Source organism: Equus asinus, chromosome 23 (genome assembly GCF_041296235.1).
Source record: "Equus asinus isolate D_3611 breed Donkey chromosome 23, EquAss-T2T_v2, whole genome shotgun sequence".
In the NCBI taxonomy this organism is placed as follows: domain Eukaryota; kingdom Metazoa; phylum Chordata; class Mammalia; order Perissodactyla; family Equidae; genus Equus; species Equus asinus.
Window position 1 is genome coordinate 51,495,268 of NC_091812.1, and position 26,266 is coordinate 51,521,533.

General features: G+C 41.7%; 1 protein-coding gene across 4 annotated transcripts in view; it reads right to left on the bottom strand.

Moving 5' to 3' along the window:
• SLC24A2 (solute carrier family 24 member 2) overlaps positions 1-26,266 on the bottom strand; it is a 237,299-nt gene that overhangs the window by 73,533 nt on the left and 137,500 nt on the right. For 2 of the 4 annotated variants that reach the window (XM_070495605.1, XM_044756773.2), the window contains exons 2-3: positions 16,932-16,970; positions 14,319-14,427 (exon numbers count right to left, since the gene is read on the bottom strand). In XM_070495605.1, the coding sequence (XP_070351706.1) occupies positions 14,319-14,427; positions 16,932-16,970 (148 nt within the window). The remainder of the gene's footprint in view (positions 1-14,318; positions 14,428-16,931; positions 16,971-26,266) is intronic. The other 2 variants (XM_044756777.2, XM_070495604.1) reach the window with 1 other exon arrangement.

Below are 26,266 nucleotides of genomic sequence, written 5' to 3' on the forward strand. Positions count from 1 at the left end.
TAAGAGAAGTGAGAGAAGGCAAGAAAATTAGAGAACAGAATCAAATTGAGGGAAAAAAAGACTGGAAGACAGAGAGGAGGTTAATGCCACTGATGTGGACGTAATTCAAAGTAAAAACTATCCTTCTAATTATAGATTCTACTCTACAGTACTGCCCAGGATGTCATTTTACTAAATACTTGGCTCTCTATCCCAATAGAAACCACCATCCCAAATTATGAAGAACTTAAAGAATCAAGTTTAAAGTAGAACGTTTACACAATCCTCTAAATTTCACCTAAGTATAAATCCATTTGTCATTAATCCTATACAAACACCATCCTCTATAAAGTGGGACTATATAAAACTGGGACTATATAAGTGAGTTTAGAATCCAGAATGCACACACAGGGTAGAAGGTTAAGACGTGTTTCACAAATAGTCCACTATGTACCTTAGCAGATGCCTGCTGGTGAGCCAGAGATCTGCTGAGACAGGGGGACACAGGCAAGGCAGGAGCTTCTAACCCACAAATATATGAGTGGTGGCCTAAGGATGTTTGGGGGCTGGCCCAGTGGTGTAGCAGAGTTTGCGGGTTCAGATCCCTGGTGTAGACCTACACACTACTCATCAAGCTGCGCTGTGACAGCATTCCACATCCAAAATAGAGGAAGATTGGTATAAATGTTAGCTCAGTGACAATCTTCCTCAAGAAAAAAGAGCAAGCTTGGCAACAGATGTCAGCTCAGGACCAAACATCCTCACCAAAAAAAAAAAAGAAAGAAAGAAAGAAAGAAAATAGGGGGATTCAAAAAATTAGTACAGTAATTGCTTTTCCAGGTTTTTATCAACATGTTGGAAAGAGGAATTTTTTGTAGTCTGCTGAACATCTTAAAGCTATGGGTCCCAGATGAAACCAGGACTTTTCGGAAGGAAATGAGTTAAGTACCATGTCACACGATTTCCTGCTCATTGTGCAAAGGACGGGAGAACTTTGTAAACACAGAAACTATAATTATACAGCTTTAGGATAACTTTTGCTCAACTAAAGGCCAGATTGCCAAAAACGCCAGTTCCCATGTTATCTTATAGATAGGTATAGTAGGATCTAAAAAACTGGCACATGGTGAATAGGCTTTTTTTACATTGTTCTACATGCGCTATGAATAGCACTCCACTGAATACACTTAACAGCCCTAAGTGATAGACACTATTATCTTCCCTATTTTACAAAAGAGGAAGTTGAGTTAGAGAGAAGTTAAATAACTCATCCAAGGTCACACAGCTAGTAAGTGGCAGAGCTGGGATTCGAACCAAGGTACCTGGCTACAAAGTGTGTCTGCTTAACTACACTATACTCTGCCCGGCATGAGTGTGATGGGAAGAAGCCACCATGAACACACCCAGCAGGGGACACAGCCTATCGAAATAGGTGTATTGCACCATGCTACCTTTAAGCTCCAAAGTTCAGCTCCTTACCTTCTAATCTTCATTAGCATTAAGAAGGCGGGTACAGTCCTGAGGTCAAGAAAAGAATCTGTAACTTTTTCTAGGTAGGAAACTCTGCATGATCTATTGGCATGACTGGAAATGTGGTGCTTGGAAAGGAAGATGCATTACTGGATAAAGTTTGTTTCAGAAATGGCAGAGGGGAATTTTCATCATTGTTTACTGGAATGAGATTGACTCACTATGATTTTTAACTCCTGCCAGCAATGGCTGTTCTGGCTTAAAGGCCTTGGAGTTGAAGTGAAGTTACTTTTGCTATTGGTTATCTGGGATCACGTGCCGCCACCCTGGGAAGTCGAAGAGAGAAATCATTGTCGCAGAAGTAGCTGCACAGGTTAATACAGCTGCATTTCTAAAGCTCAGATTCAACAACAGCATTTAGACTGGTTTTCAGGAAGTTAATTAGTCTGGAGCAAGTGCAGGCTGACATTCCCCCAGAGACTTATCTACAGCTGGGCTCCCAGTGGGGCTCCCACTCACACCAGCTTGCAACAGGAATATGTTTGATGAATGGATGAATGAATGGATGAGCACATGAATCCACACACAATAATAAGAAACCAGCCTGATGTAGACTCATAAGCTTTATATAAACAGCAATGCTGCTTGACTCTTCACAAGTGTGAGTGTGAGTATGAGCGTGCATGTGTGCACGTGCGCACGCCATGTGTACGCATCCTTTAGTTTTACCTGAGCCCCAGGACAACCTGTGAAGGACAGTTTGGTGTAGGTGAGGGGATTCTTTTCAATGGCAGAGGGGAAGAGGCCAGATTTGCTGGATCTGACGCTGTGAGGTCAGGAGAGGAATGGACCCTGACAGCGGCTTGAGGATTTGTGTTTCCAATCTGATCAACATCCAGAGGAGAGCGCACAGCATAGTGCAAATCCCAGATCCTACAGTCAAACCAGGAGGAGCTCTGGCTGCTATCAGAGGAAGCGATCTCACACTGAATGCAGATCCTCCCCCTGCAGCCCACTCAGCGAGGCCCTGCTGCCTGTGAAAGCAGCAGAGGTGTCTTGAGTGTTTCACTCGGGAGAAAACACCTTTGAACGTCTCACAGACGATATTTACACATCAACACACATTTTGAAGGGGCAGTCAGTGGTAAAACGAAGGTGCTTTTTCACCTTCAATGACTGTCCTCATCCTCTGGTCCCTCACATAATCATATCCGTGACAGCTGCTTTTTATCTCTGGGAACTCTGAGTCCTCCCCTCTGAAGAGTTCTGACTTCCTCTTTTGCGCGTGTGGTAAGTTCAAGAGAACAAAGATGAAGCTGTAGCTTTGCGGATGCTTCACTCTCTTTTTCCATCTTTGGCTATGTTTACACTCAAATGCCATCAAATTCACTTTTTTGGCTACATACCTTTGCGGTCTTTACTTTTAAAGCATAACTTCTTAATGCAGAGAGAGAGAGAGAGGGAGAAAGAACCCATTCCCATACTCAAAAGCATTTATTTCAGTAAGGCCATTCACATTCCCTTCATGCCCCAAATGAAATTTATTTATAATGCGTACAACACAAAAAGAGATTCAGTTTCGACCATTGGCGACATTCAAATCTGAGAGTAATGCTTTCCTATTCCCCAAAGAGAGGGGCTGTTTAACGTGTCCCTGCGTTTGCTCTACGAGAGGCATAAATAGCCTGGCTCCCTCCATCCAGGCATTTAAACTACTGTCATCTTATTAAAAACGTGTCCAGGAGGCTCGATTCTATTCTTCTCCTGTTGCCTATCCACTTCCCAACTGGGGCAGCATGCAAACATCTTTCCTGCTAATTTAAACTGATCTACGATTTGGGATAGAAAGAAAGGTTACGATATTGCCTTTCAGGGACAACTTCTCCACCATTTGAATGAAACAGGCATGAAAATGACTTTCTTCTGGGATCAAATGACAATTTATGAAAGCTCATATTGAAGCTGTTTTTAAAAATAGAAGCTGGAGAAGTAACAAGTTCTGCTGTCTGGTGAGAAAAAAAGAAAACCCAGCAAGCAAGGGAAAGTTTAAGCTTAGTGTCAGCTTCAAGTTAACACTAAACATTTATGTTAAAGAATTGGAATGAGTTCACAAAATAGAGAGATATACGGCTATGTGTACAGAAGATGGACACGTATGGCTACAGATGAGAGTCTTGTGTGACTAGAAAGCATTCAGGCTCTGAAGTCAAACTTAGGAGCTGGGTGATGCTGAGCAGGTAATATCACCTCTCTGAACCTCAGTTGCCTCAGAGGTAAAAATACACAATAATTCCCATAGCCACTGTTGAGAGAATTACGAGATGACTATCAGAGTGTGGAACAGAGCAGGCACTTAAGAAGTTCCACTCTCTTGTTTTCTCTTTTCATCATCTCTTAGGCCCCTGGCTTCCTAAACTTAAATCACATACACACATAAGCATGGTAGCCACACACACAGATACACACACACTCCCTATTGCCCCTTGATAGGAGAGACTGCTAGAAAGCTAGTTCTGTGTGTACACAGCCACTCGCCTGCTCGTCTCAAAGGAGCCCCCATTTTGGTTAAGCCAACAATACATAGTTCTGGACCCCCCCCAAGCCAGCCAGTTCCAATGCCTTGAATTCTTGTATCTTCTTCAGTGCCGGTCTATGCTCCTCACCTCCTTTGAGAACCACTCTCAAAGCTCACTTCTCTAGGAACACTTTGCTGATGGCCCTGCCCTCAGGATCACACCCTGAGATGACCTTCCTAAGATCTGGCAAGCAGAGCTCCCCTGTGTTGAGTGTGTACCTTATGCCCGCCATGCTCAGCACCGTATGTGCACTAGCATAGTTTCCCAATTTGGTGTATTAAGCTGCACTTGCCTTGATGTGATGTTGTGTCCATAAATGTGTGGGTTCATCGCTTCAGGAAGGACGGCCTTGTTCCCTCAAATAGGTGATTTCAGCGCTCAAGGAAGCTCCTCGCTTATCCCCATAGTGCTTCACCAAGAGCCGTTAACAGACTTCAGGGGACAGTGGTGCTCACGTCTTATTCCTGTTCATCAAGAGTTGCCTCTGGGGAGACTCCAGCTGCCTGCAGTCCATCCTTCGCCTTCCTCCCAAATACTTCAACCAGAGCATCTCAAAGCTGCTGCTGTATGACACACCTTGATCTCTGGTGGGCATATTTTCCCTTTTTGCTCTTCTTTGTGAAAAGTGTCTTTGTTCTTCTTGCTTATCCCATGTAAATTTACGAATCAAGTTATGAAGTCCCAGGATACATCTTTTTGGGATTTCAATTAGGATTGAGTTGCATTTAGAGTTTAATTTAGGGAGAACTGATATCTTTATAATATACCAATATTTATTTAGATCTTCTACGTTCTTCAGAAATGATGACATTGTTTTTGCTATAAAGTTCTTAAACATTTCCTTTGGATGAATCCTTGGTACTTTATCGTTTTGTTGCATTTGTAAGTGGGGTCTTTATTTCTTTCACATTTGTTATGCTGGTCTAGAGTAAGGCTATTGAACTGCGCACATGATAAAGAATTTGACATGAGTGAACTCTTAATAGATCTAATAGTTTAAAAACATTACTCTTGTCTCTGGGAGTTCCTTTGAACGAAGGGTTCTGCCGTTAATAAAAAAAAATGTTTGAAAACCCATGATCTAGGATGCAGGCAAGATGGTAAAAAAAACCAAAAAGATATTTGGTGCTCATTTGTGAGGCTTTTACAATCAAGATGTCCTGGAATTCAGGTCACTGAAGCCACCTGCTCACCTCCCATTGTCTGAGCCAGACTGATAAAGCAATGGGAGAGATGGCATCAGGATGTCACAATGGCACCCAGTGAGGGAAATGAGGGAGCAAAACTGTCCTTCAGAAAGGCAGCAGAGATGCTCCCAGGACACTCCCTCAACCAATCTGAATGAACGGAACATAATGTCTCGGCGGGAAAGTGACAACAGCAGAGACAGGCTCCAACTACGTGAAGTGAATTTACCTGGGGAAAATGTGCCTGTCTTCCTAACAGTAACTAAGGCAGGTATCACACTCTAAGTACAGTGTCATTTTCAGACATGTCATTACAGGAGTCAGAAGATTTTGTCATAGCAAACACCTTCAAGGGAATTACATATCAGGCCTGGGGATCTGTTATTCTAAACTGTCTCAACCTCTGTAGGTAAATAATCCTTTGGTTCAATTTCAGGCCCACTAGACAAGTATCATTCCTACTTTTGTATTTCTAAGATATCAAGTGCTCTTATTTGTTAAACTTTGCTACTAGCAATAAAATTATTGTTATAATGAAAAAATGTAAATCAAATTTTGAAATTCCACAAGGAAAGAGAAATTACTAGAATTGTAGAGACTCCAAGAATCCATAGAAACTGAATGAGGAGCTGCTTCTTTTGCAGTTTCCTTCACAAACACAACTTAATACCAAAGCGATTTTACAGGGGTTTGAATCTGTAAAATGAACGGATGGTTAAAACAATAAACTTCTTAGAATCTTGTAGTGATGGCAATTCTTTGAAGATATAAAATTAGGCCACTGGAATGCATTAATGAAAGAACTGACAGTATATCAAAGGGAAGGAAAGGAAAGGAAATAAGAGACGAACAAAGAGTTTGGAAAGCAAAGAGGAAGAAGTGGAGAACTTGTTAGGAAGGCGAGAGGCAGAGAGCAAACGCTTCCCACCATAGCAATAACTCCAGAACCAGAGGGAGATTTACTCCATCATCCAGCACATACTGACTAAGCATCGATTTCACGTCAGTGCCATGCTAGAAGCTGGGGATACGATGGTGGCCACAGCAGACTTGACTGCTATTCTCTACTGTAGAGACAGCCATCAACTGAATAGGAGTTTGTTGGTCACAACCAAAGAGCCCTTTGACAGGGCGTGGGCTAAGGCAATCTACATGGCTAGAGACACAGTTCTCCAGGAGAAAAATTATAAGAATTCATTCATTCAATCTATTCAATCCATTCAACAAATACGTATTGGTGTCCATATGTGTTGGGCCCTGGAAATAGAGTAGAACCTGCCCTATGTCCTGCCTTGTTGGAGATATAAGGGTAGGAAGAGGCAGCAAACAATCAATCAATACATCATTCAATACAATCAATCAATACCTTCATGGTGATAAGTGTTAGAAGAAATATAGAGAAGGCAAGGAAGATCCAGAACTCTCATTATCATTGTTTTGATTTTGCTATTTTTCAAAGGTGGATTGAGTAAGGACTCTCTGATTGGGTGACATATGAACGCTAACTTGAAAGGAGGGGAGGCAGGAGCCATTTGGATGGCTGGGAAGAGGGAACCTGTGCAAAGGCCCTGAGGCAGAGGTATGCTTAGAGTTTGTGAGAAGGAGGTGCAAAGAAGCCAGAGAAGTGGAGCGAAAGGAATGACATGTGAGAGGAATGACAGAATGGCTGAGAGAGAGGAGGAGAGGAGGGGAGTAAGGCAAAGGGATAGAGGAGGAGAGGAGGGCAGGGAGGAGGGAAGAAGGAAGGGAAGAGGGAAGAGACACAGAGAGGCAGATCACAGGGGGCCTTAGGGCTTTCACTGTCAGTGAGATGGTTTTGAGCAGAGTTGGGACACGATTTCATGTATGTTTTAGGGGAACCAGGATTCTCAGATGACAAGTTCTGGGCATGCCTTTGCTGGGGGAGGATTCAGGGCCACTGTGCAGAAGATGGACTCATGGACCAACAGAGAGCCCTTTAAAAGGGAGGAAGAAGGAGAGCATCACATCTCTTCTCCGTAAATCAGGAATCTGAGGAGACAGGATGAAGGTTTAGGGATGGGAAGAAGATGGGGAACACATTTAACCTTAACTGGGGTCTACCATGGAGTTCCCTGCTGGGGGACAGAGTGCCCAGTGCTGGCTCTTCCGGAAGTCAGGGTGGTCACACAGCCCCAGTCTCGCCCACGTGACGTCAATGGAAGTCTGCTTCTGGGAACACAAGGTTTTTCTGATAAAAAAAGAGAGCTGCACTGTCTTTTCCTTCCCCCTTCCTCCTTTCCAGAATGCAGATATGATGGGGGGAGGGAAGGCGAGTAGCTGCCATCCTATGAGGATGAAGATGAGACGGACATGCTCTAGATGGAAGAATGAAAAAACAGACTACTGGGTCCCTTAGGGCAGGGTGGGGCTGTGTTACCAGCCTTGGACAGTTACTATTGGGCTTCTGATTAAAGAAGGGAAATAAACCCCTAAAAAACTATTAAGGCCCATCCAAAAAGGCTTCATACGGATTCCAAGGACATGACATTCTGGAAAAGGCAAAACTATGGAGAGAGTAAAAACATCACTGGTTGCAGGGGTGTGGCGGGTTGTAGGGGAGAGATGAACATGTGGAGCACAAAGGATTTTTAGGGCAGTGAAAATACTCTCTGTGATATTACAATCATGAATATATATCGTTATACGTTTTTCCAAACCCATAGAATATATAACACCAAGAGTAAACTATGGACTTTGGGTGATTATGATGTGTCAATGTAGGCTCATCCTTGGTAAAAAAAAATGTGCCATTCTGGTGAGATGTCAATAATGGGGCCCCCTGTGCAAGTGTGGGGGCAAGCGTTACACAGGAAATCTCTGTACCCTCCCCTCAATTTTGTTGTTAACATAATACTGCTTTAAAAATAAAGTATTTCAAAAAACACTATTAAGTGACTGCAGTTGGATTCTACTATATGACACTGAACACAATTTTAACTCAAAAATCATTGCCAACAGTCACTGAGCACTAATTATATACTTTTTAGGTATTATTGTATGAATACTCACCATAAGCTTCTGAAAGTGGAACTATCATTATTCTTCTTTACAGACAAGGAAACCAAGGCCCTAAAATGTTGAGTAATAGTAATCATAAACTTATGCTGGTGGTGCTATCATTATCCAACAGGTGGAAAAACTGAGGCCCAGTGAAGTTGAAAAGCTTATTCCAGGTCTCAGAGCAAGAGGCTGAGCCAGGATTTGAATCCAGGGAGTCTGACTGCTCTGTGGCCAACTAATGCCATTCAGCCTGATTTGTCCTCACATCAAGCTCTCCATTGTCATCACCCAGTCATTGGGATCTCCCATAGTTTTGTTATGAGGTTTCTTTTTCTGTGTCAGATAGAACCCCCATCATCCTGGACAGGTAGGTCAACAGTAATTTCATGTGCTTGAATGAAAGCTGAGTGATGAGAGCAAGGTGTCCTGGGATCTTACAAGTGTGGCTGCAGCTCAGGGTGTGGGGGATGTGATGGGAGGAGCTAAGGCTAAGACAGGCTCTGCTGCAAAGGCTTATGGATGGGAAATTCACATCTTACAGACTCTATGTATGACTGGTCCAGGGATGGGTCAGAGCTCCCAGTATTTAGGCTGGTGTCTACACCAGGAGAACAAGACACATTGAATTGGACACGAGGTCACTCAGGGCGGCAGAGTAGCACAAGAACTACAAACCCAGACTTTGAATCAGGCACATATAGGTCCAAGTTCTGGTTCTGCCATTTATTTCCTGTGTCACCTGGCGAGGCTGGACACAGCTTCTCACGCTTCGGTGTCCCTCTCTGAATGAGGCAGTGGGGCTGGGGTAAGGATTAAGTGAGATGGTTTATGTAGAGTGCTCAACACAGTGTCTGGCCTACAGCAACACTCTGCAAATATTAGTTGGTGGCATTAATATTAGACAAATTGATAGTAGACACTACTTCTCACTCCAAAAGTGCTATAACTAGCATCTTTGTTTATTTAGGGAAAATGTTAAAATCAATATAGGACGCTGAGTTTATCAGAAAGATCAATTTGGACAGCCATGTCGTGATCTCAAAAATGGATAATTCTAGTTCTCCAGGGCTTTTCTATAATAGAAACAAAATCTTTATTCCAACCATCCATAAGAGACTAAAGCAGACTCCTTCTTTTCATGAACAATGTCCTGTTCAGAACTTTGTGGCCCTGGAAAGGTACCACTCGCTCAGCCATGTTTGGACTAAATCGTCATCTGAGGCAGGCAGGTTACGGCTCTGCCCCTTCCACATGGGGTGGTCTGCCCAGGACACACCAGTGAACAATGAACGGAGGATGCAATCAGTGATGTGTGTCCCTGAATCAGATTAAAGGTGGTTTCAAATTCTTTGGTTTCTTCCCTTCGAGAGGTGGAGTCTCCTTGCTCTTCCCCTTCAGTCTGGCCTGGCCTTTGTGACAGCTTGACTGAGAGAATGCAGGAGAGGCGATGTTCAGGGACTTCCCAGGCTAGGTCACTGGAAGCCTGGCAGCTTCTGCTGGGTCCTCTTGGGAAATTTTGCTCCTGGAACCTTAGCCACCATGTAAGAAGTCCAACCAGGTGGGAAGGCCGTGAGACAACGTGGAGAGTCAGAGGGGCCCAGCTGTACCTTCGAAGGTGCCAGATGTGTGAGTGAGGCCCTTTGGGACCTTCTAATCTGCCAATCTACTAGCTGAAGAACACCAAAAGACCTCCATTGATACCACATGGAAAAGAAATCACCCTGCTGACCCCTACCCAAATTCCTTCTCCATGAAATCATGAGCAGTGATAATATGGCAGTGGTTTCAAGCCACTACGTCTTGGGTGCTTTGTTACATATCAGTAGATAGCTGAAACACGAACAAGCTAGATCCTGTGATACAGGCTCAGAGACTGAACCAATCACCAATTAAGGCTTTTAGCAAGGGCTCAATCACTGGATTTTGAAAGACAAAAACACCTGAGTAGCACAGATGAGACAAAGGGAAATGTCTTTCCACAGGCCATCTGTCCTAGATGATGTTTTCAAATGAAGTTGAAAACTTCCCTTTGTGAACACTGACTGCATGCCATGTGGCACCAACGCACTCCCCAGCGAGGACACCAGCAACATCAAGGAAGCGTCCTTTAGTGCAAGAGGGAAGCTGCTGCAGCGTTCGTGCTGTCCACTTGGTGACGTAACTGGCATGCTCTATATTGACAAAAGGTGACGGCTGGGCACAAGGACGTGTGAATTCAAGTGATTAGATGCAAACTATAAGAGAGAGGACTATTTCTGAGAGCTGTGGGTTAATTTTTTTGGCTGTTCTTGGAACAGGAAATAATTGTGAATTTCAGGGGAAAAATACCAGAGCAATCTGTTTTCTTGGCCTCGTGCTAGGGAGCAATTTTAAAGCATTGAAGTGCTTTCCATATTTTCTAATCACTCAAGTCCAGAACTGATTACGGCTCTCGGCATTCTCAGATTCACGCCACTGGAGGACTCGAGAGAGAGGGAGCGCTTTCACCTTGAGAGGAGGCACACAGATTCAGAAGGCACATCTTGCTACAGCAGGAACAAGCTCTTGAACTGCAGCCTGGCCTCACAGGGGCAGGGTGTTTCAGAAAATCACTGATGGTCCAACTCCGAGACAATCTAGATTCACTTTCTCTTATCTCACAGAAACAAATCGTAACCTCCCGCCCCAAATAGAAAAGCCAAAGCAAGGCCTACCAGAAACTGAATTCCCCAAACAAAAAACAGAGAGGTTTAGATAGCTGAGATTTGTGGGCAAGGACACACACACACAAAGTTGTATATGCATAGAGCATCTCTGGAATGAACCCCAAGAAATTGGCCGCTGTGATTTCCTCTGGGAGAAGTGGGAGACTGGGGAAAATTGGGAGAAAATGGGAGAAAATTGGGAGGTTGGTGGAGGAGGAAGACATTTTTTTCACTATAGCTTTTTGAACATTCTGAATTTTAAAAAATCCTATGTTGCATTATTTCTCAAAGTAATGAAACAATAATTCCATACCCATATATGGTACTTAGCCAGCCCTGGCTAGCGGTTAAGATTTGGGACTCTCACCACTATGGCCAGGTTCCTGGTCAGGGAACCACACCACCCATCTATCAGTTGTCATGCTGTGGCAGCTGCTGTTGCTGGGATGCTGAAAGCTGTACCACCGGGATTTCAAACACCAACAGGGTCACCATAGTGGACAGGTTTCAGTAGAGCTTCCAGACTAAGAGAGACTAGGAAGAGGGACCTGGCCACCCGCTTCCAAAAAAATTGGCAGTGAAAATCCTGTGAATAGCAGTGGAGCCTTGTCTGAAATAGCACCAGAAGGGGAGAGAATGGCGGAAAAAGACTAGGCAGGAGTCTGCCCTGGTGTACACAGGGTCGCTAGGAGTCAGAATCGCCAAGATAGCACTAACAACAACAATATGGTACTTATGATCTGCTAAGCAATGTGTTAAATGCTTTACGTATATTCACTCCTTTAATCCTTACAACAACCTTATGATGTAAATATCATTATATATCATCCTGATTTTAAGATGAGGAAATTAAGGTACAGAGAGGTAAAGTAACTGTCCAAGGTCACACAGCTAGTAAATGTAGAGCTAGGATCTGGAGCCTGGCTCTGGAGTCTGTCCTCTTAATCACTACATAATACTGCCTTGTCAAAAACAAATATACTCAGTCACCTGCTCATAATTGAGTTGGAGCAGACAAAATAGTTCTTTTCTTCTCTCACATGGCCCTCCAGGGTGATGGGGTGGAGAAGACAGTCGCTCAAAATAACCAAGATACAATCTTAAACCCTTGGGGCTTTATAGGGCTTTGAAATCCTGTGAATATTAGGTCAAAAGCATGACTCTGGCCAAGGTGCTTTATCTCTGAGCCTTAGCAGCCACTATGTGCCAGGTCCTCTGCTAACCTTGGGGACAACTAGTGAATAAAATAGAGTCCCTGCTCTCTAGACACTTACTGTATCCTGGGGGAGACAGGCAATAAACAAACAATCACACAAATTGTAATGTGAGCAATAAAGAAAAAGTCATGGGTGTGTTGAGACATGAGGATGGGGCCTGATTTATACTGGATGGTCAGGGAGCATCATTTAGACGGAGTGCTGAAGACTGGGCAGGAATGAAGTGGGGAAGAGTGGAAGAGGGTGGGGGAAAGAAAAGTATTCTGAGTGGGAGGGAATAGCCTATGCAAAGACCCTGAGGCAGGAAAGAAGTACCTGTTTGAGGTCAGAAAGGCCTCTGTCTGGCTAAAGCCAAGTGAGTCAAATTGAGTTTGGAGAGAGGGAGATCATGTGGACGATGGTAAGTATTTCACAATGTTCCTAAGAGCCATGGGAAGCCACTGCAGGTTATAAGTAGGAGTGACATAATTTGATTTACTTTTTAAGATGATTACTTGAGCTGCTGTGTGGAAAATACCCAAAGGAGGCCAGGCAATGGAGGAAGTGGAAGACCAGCTAACAAGCAATGAAGATGGCTTGCAATAAAGAGCTGGCAGAGAGAGAAGAAGATAAATTTGAGATCTATTTCGGTGAGACAGTATTTTATGAAATTAGAACAAAAATGTTAGCTATGAAGTGTTATTAGGAAGTGTGAATTCACAGGTGTGAAAATGTTTTGTCAATTATAATGTGCTAGACAAACTATTACTACAGATGAAGAAACCGAGGACGAGTGAGATTCTCACTTGCCCAAAGTCACAACGCGTTAGTGGCTGGGAGGAAGTTGGCCTGCCATCCCTTCCCTCCCTTCTCTGGGGGTGTCCCCCAGGGGAAGGAAAAGAAGCCTAGGGACTAGGTCTAACTTCCTTGTCAAGTGGACCTCTGGGTCAATAGAGTAATGATATTTAGGACACTCCTGGCCAAGAATTACCCCTGGTTAACAGAACCAAGGATCTGTGAAGAGCTCCTTGGAAAATATCATGTCAGCCATACAGCTCTGTGGGGAATAAGACTGAGATGTCTCACAAGTGAAATGCTCCACAGTGAGAGGTGACTGGTGATCCACGCTTATTATTCTGGGTGAAAGGTGTGTGTCCAGTGAGGGAAGATAGACCCGAGGAGTTGCTATTGACGTGCCAGAGTTTTTTTTACTTCATCTGAATCTCTTGATGGCCTGAACCCTTGAAATTATGTAGCAAACCTTTATACCGGGTAAGAGCTCTGATTTACGTGATGTGATTTGACAATCTCCTTCCACGTACTTGATCAGTGGCAGAGACCTGTTCTCCAGGCTATTAGCCCCTGTGTAACATCAGGCTCAATTATACGGTCCAGGGATGAAGGGAGAACAGACTTGGTTATATTTGAACCCCTTGCTAGTGGCCTAACTCTGACATTTATTTGACACATCAGATATCTACTTACTCTAAAAATTAATTTTTTAGGATACTTATGCAGTTTAAGAAACAGGATGTATCTGGCTCCATTGTGAATGAGTACAACTGGAGGAACACAATACTGGGTCATTTGTGATGGTTCCTATGATTACCCGAGGAGGCGAACCAGGCCTTTTCAGTCTCCAGTGACCGATCCTAAGCAGTTATCTCAGAGAGAGCGCGCTCTTCGGATGCGAAGAGGCTCAGCGCCCATCCTCCAATTGCCGAAGAACCGGTACCGTACCAATGGTCAGCAGAGAACATCACTCCCAGAACTACTCATGGCTCTCCTAAGTCATGGCGTTCTTTTCTCCTCTTTCTTTTTCTTTTTAAAGATGCACAATTTATTTTCACATACAACTTCATTTTGAAACTTACGATAGGTGATGAAAGAGAATTGTCATTCTAGCTGGAAGGGAGAGAGTTTTTCGTCTTCTCTGCCTCATAACAAACTGAACTGATGGAGGCATCAAAAGACCGAATTAGCAAAAGGACCTCAGCTCTTACCCATGGTACAAAAATCTCTGATCGTGAACTGAGCTATTGCAGATAAAGCGAGCCAAAGGGCCAGGGCTTCCTCTGGCAGATGCTAAACACAAGGACACTGGCAGGCTTGTGTGATGGAAGCATAAACATGTTTTACGAAGAGAAGTCTTTTTACATTCTCTTTCCCCCCAAATGAGCTTCCAAACTAAAGTCTGATGCTTACCTTCAGCGAGTGGGTCAAGGGTGTGTATCATGAGCTGGAAGATGCTATTCCTCATGAGACTGTTGTGGAGGGAGGCAGAACTTCCACCTCTCTGCAGACGGGGCTTAGCCTGAGCAGAGAAACCAGATAAAGACGCTGTTAGCCCTCAGGAATGCAAGGAAAGTGCTTTATAGATAAACCCTCCTGTAGTCTGGTGGTCATTCATTTCTGTCACATGATCACACACTACTGAACCAAAGGTTTTCAAAGTACATTCAAATCTCCCAAAGGAATGGCTTTCTTACATCCTTTGCTACTAAATGAATTAATTGCTACCATTTTTTTAGAGCTTAGTAAATGCTAGTCAATGTGCTATAGGCTTCACCTCCATTAGTTTATCTCATTCTCAAAATGAACCTTATGAACAAGATACTGTTATTATTCCCCTTAGACAGATGAGGAAACTGTCTCAGAGAAATGAAATGAGGTGTCTAGTCACACAGACAAAAAATGGAGGCTAGAGGAACGGATCTCAGGTTTGCTTCTCTCAAAAATTGTTATCTGAATCACTGGGTGGTCTCTTAAAACGTTTGGACTGTGCACCCTATATGCAAAATTTTTGAGTTTGCATATATGTATCCATCTGTATCTATAGCTCTATATCTGTATCTATGCATCTGTATCTATATCTACACATATACTAAAATATAAGCATATATATTATAAAACATTTGCAAAACTAGAAATTAGGAAGAATAGTATAGAAAGTAAATGATAGAAGTGCTAATGTTTTCTCCTTGCTCCCCAAAAGAACATCTTGCACATCTCCTGGGGTACCTCATCTCTACCATGGGGACCACAGCTCTAAGCCACAAAGCCCTACAGTCTGTGTTAACTGAGATCTGAGGAGAGACAACCTCCTACTATGAATCCACAGAGAAACTCCCTGACTTCAAAGGGAGGCTCCTTCTGCACAGATTCCTACTGTGTGATCCTTTGGCCAAATAAATGAAACTGATAGGAAAGAGAGGAAGAATGAACTTCTAGAGATGAAGCTACCAACAAACTCTTTTTCTTTTATTTTCAAAAGCAAACAGTCCAAAAAAAACCTCTGGATTTTGATAGGTTTTTATCCTGACTAGGAACTGTTTTCTTCCCCTTTGGCTGATTTTGTGCTGGTTATCACAGGGGAAGATGCTTGCAGAGTAGCCAAGCTTTATAGACAGGCAGATTTAAGAGGGTAATGTAATGTGAGGGAACTAATTTCTCATGGAACTTTTGATCCAAAATCTCCACATGAAATTTTTCTGGGATCAGGTAAAAATAAAAACACTATTTCCCACTAAGCCTTCCAACCCTCTACATTACAGTGTTTTCCAAAATATTTCATCACACTCAAGACCCACAAGGGAGCTTCCCAAGAAAAGTCTCATAAGAGACAATCAAACACATTTGGAAAGTGCTACATCCTAGCCCTAGACCTTATTAACAATTACGGTCTGCATATTTGGAGACAAACATGAAACCCATGGTAATCTTGAAGTATGGCTAAAGTGTCACTGTGAGAAACATGGAGAAATCTGTATGATTTTATTATAATTGATATTCTATTAGAAATAATATTCTCAACTCCATAGGGTTTGGAGACGAATCACAGATGATGACTGGTATCTCAATGGTGAGCCAGGTCACGAGCAAGAGACTGGGTCTGTATCGTTAGCCCAGTGCCAGATCTGGCATATCCTATGGGCTCTCAATGAATGTCACGAGTCTTTGCTCTCAGCACTACAGAAGGAAGGATGGGGTGATATATATCTTCATTACTAGTCCTTTCAGCCTTAAAAATCTGTAACTTTATTTAATGCCTTGTGTTATCTGATTCAGATGATTAAGGTTCAAAGTATTTTGGGGCAAGGTTAAGAGACTTGAATAGAGTTGAAATGTAATCACTCTTTGATGGCTGAACACAAAAACTCTGAAGGTCATTTCCTTGCCATGCTGCACAACTCAAAAGTGATGTGTTAATTGGATAGGAAGTGGACAATGTGCTGTTAATAATTTGTCATAACCACTGTTACTATGGTCCTTATTCTGCGAAACTGGGAGAACTCCGCTGTAGAGATCTTCATTCACAAAGGATTCTATCTATAGAAAAACTTAAAGCATTCATTTGGGTATCATGTATATATTGAATATATAGGTCTCATGCAGCATTTCTTTTGAGGGAACCAAAAGAAATTTCCAACCAAAAATTAGGTGCATGCCGATACACAAAGAAAACATATGTCAAGCATTAGATCCCACACTGTCCCCCCAAATCTCAGCTCAACGTCCCTTGGAATGCAGTTTGGAAATACCTTACTCTTTCAACTCCTATAAAAGCTCATGCCGAATGAAAGACAGAGCTCAAACTTTTTGAAACGTAGTCCCAGAAATAATTTTTTAGTGGATATCAGAATTCAGTTGACACTGATTGTAGGAGAGAGGATACAGACACACTGGCAAATTAAGCCATTTAAGTATTCCAAGGGAGACAGTGATTTGTTGAGCATACGAGCCCCTCGTCCTCCCGCCCCTGCCCCCACACCCTCCACAGGCACATGAACAGGTACAGACAGGGCCACTGCTTCCTACCGGTAGAGCCTGTTCCTCCTTGTCCCTGGCTGTAGATGACTGCAGAAGAGGAAAAGGCAAAAGCAAAAGACAGAGATAAATAAAGGACGAATCACAGAGAGGTTTTACATTTAACAGTAAACATCAGTATAGGGAAAGATTTGGTTCTTTCTGCTCCTGGGAAGGAATAAGCTAACAAAGGGGGTCAAGGGTGCATATTTCTAGCTAATATATAATGGTTTATTTAGGCATGTGATAGATTCCCCTGAAAGATCAAAGTTGAATGGCCAACCCAAATGCCCAGCCATAGAGGGCAGTTAAACCAATTATGGCCCAGCCACGCAGTGGAATACCATGTGGTCATTGAAATGAATGAGGTAAGTACACACGTATTGCATGCGAAGATGTCTAAGATACATTGTTAAGTAAAAAAAATTTAAAACCTTATTTGTTGTCTCATCTTGTAGAAGAAGATAAATTAACAATACCTTTAGTATATGCAAAGAGAAAAATTCTGCAAGAATCATATCAAACTGTTATGAGTGGTTATTGTTGGGGATGGGGTTATAAGGCAGTGACATTTCTCATGTCTTTTGGAGGGAGTCGACATTCACTGCCCCATATGTGGTGAATAAAATAAAGCCTGAAGAAGTTAGGCCACTGAAGTAAAGACTAAGATCATTAGACATGGAATTCAGATAATCCATCTTCTTTCCTGCCCCTACCACTTCAAGTTTTCTGTTCTAAAAGTGGAAATATCTGTCAAGTTGAGAAATGTTGACTACAAAAGAAGAGCACATGAGGGGCCCGTCATCAGGTGGGAGAGAACAAAGCTCAGAGAAGGGGACGCTGGAGTTTCACCAACAAGCCCCCACTGGACAGCTTTGCTTCCCCACTTAATATGAACAATCCTTCTTCAACAGAACCTGACACCATCTTGTGATCTTTCCAACAATGGACAGGTGCCTTGTGAGTTTCCTCATGATCAGACCTGCCTTTGTCACTTCACCTCAACTATGGGAGCACACAGCAAGAACAAACTGGAGCATCTCCCCTGTCTTGCCTTCTGGTCCTCCTTTGAGTCTTTGTTGATCTGCATCTCCAGGACTAAACACAGATGTGGAGAAGAGCAGACAGGTGCAGGGCTGTTCCAGACCCTTCTTGGGCCCTGGGCTCTCTTTTTAAGTCCTACCACACGTCATATAAAGAACATTAAGATGCCCTCACATCCCACCTAAAATACACATTGTCAGGTAAAAAAATGGGAAATATTTTTATAATTTCACATTTCAAATTATTGGCTACATCCAATTTCTTTAATTTATGATTTGCATACTCAAAATCTTGGAATGCGAGAAAATTGAATCCCCAATTTGTTTTCACATGTAATTTTTAAGAAGGCTAAATTGAATACTTAATGAAGTTGATATTAAATATTTTGTAGACATTCAATTAAACATTTAATAATCTTGATTTTTGTAGATACCTTTTTGGATTTTTGGAGTCAATATCAACATATATTTTTTCTTCTGCTTCCAAACATTTTTTTGTAGCCCTTTGAACAACTTGTCAGTCTCAGGAACAGACAGAAATGTTCTGGGTTGGTGGTAATTTCTGAGCACAGACCACGGGCATTACTAAATTTGCCATAATCCCCTGATTTGGGGCTCTCTCTCAGTGACTTCTCTAAAAACACTAATCAGGAAATATGCCTGATTCCCTAGACCCCAGGAACATGCTTGCTGAGCTAGAGTGGACTTGAACTTGTCCTTTGATATTCCCTTTTTGCTCTGAAAGGCACTGTATGATCCTGTTTCTCTCTGCCAAGTCCTTTCATTTTCTCTTCTTCCACATCAGACAGCTCAACAAATGGCCCCACACTCTAGAGAACAATCCCCCAGGGAAATTATCCAGTGCAGCAAGCTCAGCCTTTGGACATACAGCAAGATTAACTGTCAGAGCACGCCTTTTCACTTAGCAAATTTACAGCTTGTGGCTAAATGGGAGACAAATAATTATGAGCTGGGATTGATAACACAGCGATTCCACAGCACATGAAGGAACAGGATGAAACTGAGGAAAGAAAAGGATGGTTTCCATAGGAGCAAAGATATCACCAGCCATGAGTTTGGATTTTAAAAATACGTTTAAAGAAAATATTTGAGGATGAAAAAAAAAATCCAAACCTGTCTTTTGGTCTGAAAGGAGGAAAAATATCTACCCTACCGACTTCCTTTTTCTCTCACGAGCAAGGAGGATCCTAAGACACAAAAGATGGAAAGAAAATGCCTTGTACTAGATTCTACAAAGATAAAACTGAGCGCAGAGAAAGGTCTGAAATCCTTTACAAAGTTTCCCATTGGTTAATGTCAGCAGAAGTTGACATCGTTAGTTTTCTTTCAAGCGTAATTCACAGACACAAATACATATCAGGTTACAACATGTAAACTTAGGTATATACACAGATGACAGCTGAAGCCACTAAAACACCCCTCCACTTTCCTTTAATACAGCCCTGTTGCAAAAGAGATGAGAAATGTGACGCATGTCGGGAATTGCTCATTTTCAGGGGCTCACCCACATCTGCTGGTACTTCCTGACGCTCACCTGACTTTGCCTCCCTCTAACTTCATCCTGAAGCAGCCTCACAGTCTGGCAACGTGTGGTTGATTATGTTAGGAAGTCAACTGTAAAGGGGTTTTAATTACACTGGAGGCAACTAGTGAAGCTGAGAAAGAATCGATCCGATGTGTATGGCCTGTAGTGTTTCTAAACACTGGATTCTTTAGCCAACCATCTGGGTTTTGGGTTGGCCTTGGTGTTGTGAATTTATTTTCAGGGCTAGTGAACATCTGGCAAGTTTATTCTAACCCATCAGATGTTACAGAAGACAAATTCTTCAAAAGAAGAGTAATGTGACTTTAAGGATTAATCTTGGCATACTTATCATGCATTTTGCTTTATAATTTCTTTAATTTTAAACACACCAAAATATCATATATTTGGGCTGGACTAATTTGAAAGCCCAATTTCTGGTGGTCAGTTCAAAGGCTGTGCTATAGAAAAGCTATAGGACAGATTTGTTAAGCTAAATCCATAATACACAGAGCAATTCTTGAGAAATACTCAAAATAATTTATAAACTGTATCCTGAAGGGTCATTATAGTTGGGGCTCTGGCATGTCAACGTAGACACTGCTCTTCATTCATGAAAGCAGGACACCCACCAGGCCAGGATGTAAGGAATACATCTTTTACTTAAAAGAAAGTATTCTGTAATTCAATCCTTTATTTAATTTAAACTGGCCCCATCTCTAATTATTGCAAGTAATTGAGGAATTGAGCAACTGGGATGATGCTATTAATATCTGTTGTTTTCCCTAATGGGAAAGCCAATTCTATATGGGAATTTTGCTACCTATTTGCTAGATGTTCTGAAATGCCCTATTCCCTTGCTTCCGTAATAAAACATACAGCCCATTTAGAAAGCATTTTTAATGCTATAAATTATTCACAAATCCTTCAATTGTCTCTCTTCCTTTGACCCTCGAAAGCCACTGGTTGAGAAATGGCCTCCCTGACTACCAAGTATAGTTTTGACGTGACTTTGTACAGAGCCTTACCCCACATCCAGGCCCCCACTTCCACCTCACACACGTACGTTAGGCAAACATCGCACAGGTTAGCTGCATCATGGCCACACAACCCCTAGTCTACTCTGACTGGTAATTGCCCCCTTGCAAATCACATACTCAAATGGGTCACTGGGAGGATTTCATATGCCAAAAGACAAGTGGGTAAAATAACAGGTGGCTTTTCTGTCCAGTGGCTTGGCAAATGGATATGGGAAGACAAGCAATTCGTTACAACAATCAAGTAACAACCATAAACATCCACCACCATAACCTTTCACTAAGTTCTGTGAAATGCGCCTAAATTCATCGTGCCAAGGACCCAGAAGCACTATAAAGTCTATAAAAACAAATTTACAAGTATAATTATTTTGTCATAAATGTGATCCAAAATAATTAGAAATATTAATCCAATATTTAATTGACGCGAATTTTAATGTCTTGGTATTTAGAAAGGCTGGGAAAGGGATAATTTGAATGACTGATTTTATTTTAAAAATTAACCAGGAAGTATGGGGCTGCCCTGGTGATGTAGTGAAGTTTGCATGCTCTGCTTTGGCAGCCTGAGGTTCACAGGTTCAGATCCCAGGCGCGGACCTAACACCATTGTCAAGCCACAGATGTTAGCTCAATGACAATCTTCCTCAAGCAAAATGAGGAGGATTGGAAACATTATGTTAGAGCAGGGCTAATCTTCCTCATACACACACACAAATTAACAAGGATGTATCAAATGATGTTTCCATTTTCTTTCAATACATTTACCTGTAATAAGCCAAAACATTCAAAATCTCTCTCCTAGTTAAAGAGGAATAAACCTCAAAGCCTATGGGAAGACTAGACAAAAGGTGCAAAAGCTTTAAATTTGAAATCTAAAAGGAAAGAAATCCGACTACTTTTTAATCGGATGCAATTGCTTGCATCTCCCGCTACGGTGTCCTAATATACTCTCTAAAATATTAAGGGGGAGGGATTAAACAAATTCCTAAAGAAAGATTTAGAATTCTAAGAATATTTTGGTACTTAAGAATACTTTAGAGATTTAAATTCAAATTTCTTTACCACTGGGTGCTGGGTAGTCATCCCACTATCACTGCCTTTTAGGAAAGTAAGAATCTCAAAGATGAATGAAGTGCTGAAAGTGGCAGCCCAGGAGGCAGGAATAGCCACTTCGCAACTCTGCTTTCAAGAAACACATCAGGATGGAGAGAAGGGGTGGAAATTAAGTAAAAAGTGTGGTAATGGAAGTTCACATTTGGAAGCAAAACATTTTGATGTTTTATTTGAATAATGCCCCGATCGTGAAATATTTGGGACAGTAATGAGAAATTTCAGAAGAATAGATATCCCCCCAAATGGAGGGAGTGGAAGTGTGAAATTGCTTAGAGATAGTTAAGGAACAACATTTTGCCTTTTAAATAGTTTTACAGGAGAAGAAATAATGTATGATGAGAAATGGTGTCATACACATGTAGTTAAGTATATGGAATTCAGACCCAGAATGCTCAGGTTCATTTTCCTATTTTTGTCATTTATTAGCTGTGTGACCTTGGACAAGTTATTTAGTCTCTCTGTGTTTTAGTTTCCTCATCTGTAAAATGGGAATAATAGTAGCAACTGCTTCAGAGGGTTGTTGTGAGGGTTGATGAGTTAACGCATATAAAGTGCTAGACCAATGTTTGGTACACAGTAAGCACTATGTATTACCTCTATTATCATTACTATCACTGTTAGGAACCACAAGGGAGAATAATGACAGATTATAGGACAATAGTAGGTTCAGGGTTGTGAACTGGATTAGAGAACAGGATGATTTCTATGGGAAGCAGGAAAATTCCATTGGTTAGGACGATGAGAGGTGATTTGTGTGACACCAGAAGACAGTTAATTGGGCATGTCATGTCCTAGGTTGGCAACTGAGGGAGGAGAAGATGACACAGCAGATTCTATTTCCTTGACTTGGCTTCTCACTACCTCCATCCCGTGAATCGGCACTGTCTGAAGGATGCAGGACTGGCGAGGCTAGGTCAGCATATCTCATATATTTTAGTGGGCCTGGTTTAGATCAGGAAGCTCTGGAGGCTGGAAAACTCAGAGAAGGTAGAACTCAAGCCTGAACCCAAAGGATGCCCCCAGCCCCGCCCCCAAATTCGGGAGGTTTCTGGCCAACAGTTTCACTTGGAAGGGTGTTCCCTGTGACCAGAAAAAGGGAAATAACTGGATCAGAAAGGTCACATGCTCAGTCATGAGTTCAGTTTCTGCTGCAGCCATTTCTCTCTCTGGGCGGCATCCTGGACTAGGAGTTCTGTGAATCCAGGAAGCCAGGCTGCGCAGGGATGAACTGTGAACACGTCCAGTGCAAGCACCCGGGTGTACTGGGCATCTGTTGAAAGTCATGATTTGGATAAAGAGCGAAATAAGGTCCCCTCAAAACTCGGAAAAAAGTTTACCCCATAAGAGGGCAGCTACTCATAACAGGTGAGGTGAGGCATCTGTTGCGATCCACTCTAAAACTGTTAGGAAATACGATTTGAGAATAACTCAGTAAGGCAAAAAAGCCAGGGTAACTTCAAGACGCAGAACTGGACTAAAACTGACAAGTTGAAATCTACACAGTTGCATATAAACGGTGTCTCCAAACTTTATTGATCATATACCATTACCAAAATCATTCTGAGCAAGTAACATATATAATGGAATGTCTATCTATCTAATTATCGATCATCTAATTTATGTGCCACTGTGAACTATTAAGTAAACATGGACTAATTTCTTCTCTTTCTTTTTTTTTTCGCTCCTTTTATTCCCCCAAATAACCACTGATATCCATGTATTTATTTTATACTGGCTACTTTTCCTATCAATTTAAAATGCCACAGTAAATTATACAAATTCTTTTATATATTCAAGTATTTTTGTAATTTTTATTTTTTTCGGATGTACATCATATTTCGAATTCTGTATACATTACATCATGTTCACCACCCGAACACTAATTATAGTGCATCCCCTCACATGTGACCCTAATCACCCCTTTTGCCCTCCCCCCTCCCCCCTTGCCCAAAGGTAACCACCAGTCCAATCTCCAATGCTGTGTTGGGTTTTATTTTATCGTTTTTATCTTCTACTTATGAGTGAGAGCATATGGTATTTCACTTTCTCCCTGTGACTTATTTCACTCAGCATAATACCCTCAAGGTCCATCCATGTTGTCACAAATGGCCGGAATTCGTCATTTCTTATAGCTGAGTAGTAGTCCATCGTGTATAAATACCATATCTTCTTTATCCATTCATCCCCTCTTTCTTTTTTTAAAAGTAAAAATAAACAGAAGTCCTAATATTTTCTTCCTACATCCCAAATAATTGGAACATTAGCACAGACCTTTAAAAAGGAGTTTTACAGAGAGTAGAGTGTTGGTTACCAGAGGCTGGGGGTGTGGAAATGGGGAGAGGTTGGTCAAAGAGTACAAATTTGCAGTTATAAGATGAATAAGTTCTGGAGATCTAGTATACAGCATGGTGATTATAAGTAATAACACTATATTATATACTTGAAAGTTGCTAGAGAGTAGATCTTAAATGTTCTCACCCAAAAAAGAAATGGTAATTACCTGATGTGATGGAAGTGTTCGCTAATGCTACAGTGGTAATCATTCTGCAATACAGAAGTGTTTCAGATCAACACACTGTACATCTTAAACTTACACGATATTATATGTCAATTACATCACAATAAAGCTGGAAAAAATAAAATAAAAAGGAGTTTTATTATTATTATTATTATTTATTATTTTTTGATGTGCTTTTTATTGCAGTAACATAGGTTTATAACATCATATAAATTTCAGGTGTATAGCATAATATATTTCGAATTCTGTGTAGATTGTGTTCACCACCCAAAGACTAATTATAATCCATCCCCACACACATGCGCCTAATCACCCCTTTTGCCTTCCCCTCCCCTCTGGTAACCATCAATCCAATCTCTGTCTCTATATGTTTGTTTGCTGTTGTTTTCATCTTCTACTTATGAGTGAGATTATATGGTATTTGACTTTGTCCCTCTCACTTATTTCACTCAGCATAATACCCTCAAGGTTCATCCATGTTGTCACAAATGGCCGGATTTCATTATTTCTTACGGCCGAGTAGGATTCCATTATGTATATATACCACATCTTCTTTATCCATTTGTCCATCAATGGGCACCTAGGTTGCTTCCAAGTCTTGGCTATTGAGAACAATGCTGCAATGAACATAAGGGTGCATGTATCTTTATGCATTTGTGTTTTCAAGTTCAAAAAGAGTTTTAACTGCTTCTCACAGAACTGCTAAGGTGAATTGGGTGTATACTGCACAAAACTCCCTCAGCCAGCCTCCCAAATAGTGGAAGTTGTAAGATCCTTAGGACAGGATTCACCTCGTGCGTCCCATGGTCCCTAATGTGGCCATGCAACCAGGCGGCATGGGAGAGTGAGGCCACTCAGGCAGAATGGGGACTGTGTTTCTGCGTCAGTAACCACAGCTCCTCTGATGCTTGCTCCACTGGCTAAATTAATAGTAATGATGATTATTTAAATCTGCCCCTTAGAGCCTCTATTTAATCTTTCTTATTAAGTAGGTACACAGAAGACAGTAATCCCCATTTTATAAGTGGAGAGAGAGAAGCGGGAACTGCCTCAGGCTGTTTCTGTACTCAGGATACTAAGCACCTGTGTTAATTCATTTAATTTAGGAATTAACAACCCAACTACCGCTGCCATCTCTCGCCATCCCCTGAAAAATCCAGATGTTGCTAATACACTTTGTTGTATTGTTTGAGCAATTCTCCCAATTGCTAACAAACCATCCTGATATGCCAATCAAACACAATCTGCTAGTGGTGTTCTGGCATTAGTCACACTAATTTCCTTTGACTAGTAAAGAACCCCAAATACATTCATATAAAAAGTCTGGATCACCTTCTTTTAAGGAAAGAGTGTCTAAGACAATGTGAATTTTAAAGAAAAGTTTAACAAATGCCAGTGCTGGATGCACCACAGAATAATTTGCCACAATCAAGCAGATTCCAGTAACAGACAATATTTATTGAAAGCTCAATATGTGCCAAGTGCTTCATATACAATATCTCATTGAATCCTCACAATAGTAGGTATTATATTATGTCCCATCCCTTTTAACACATGAAGACTCTGAGAATGATGGAGGTTGGACAATTTGTCCAAAGCCACGTAGTCAGTAAGTGGCAGAGCTGGGATACGAACTCAGACAACTGGGCTCCGGAGCTTCTCTAAGTGTTGGTGAAATAAGAAAGTGGAATTTTCCTTGAAGTGGCCTGTGGGAAGGAGTCTGGAGACACTAGAGCTGCAAATACAGTAAAAATAGTTTATGTATATTAAGAAATTTGTATGAGCTCCAACTTCCAATGGAGGCCAGAAAATAGTTGCCGAGTGATTGTTGTGAATGCAGAATGACAGATTTTATTTGTGTTTGTTTGGTACAAAAAGTTGGTGCCTGGAATAGAGATAGTATAGAGGTTATTTTCTTGTCTTTTGTCTCTTCCAGCATTATTATTTAGACTCACCTACAATTTTCATGAATTTTCATAATTATTTCTGTCTCTTGAAGGTCACAGAGGCAGCACTTTCTATGACCTTTGCAATGGCATAGGTTCAAATAACACCACAAACTAGTTTATCCATATATCAAGTTGACTTGTATT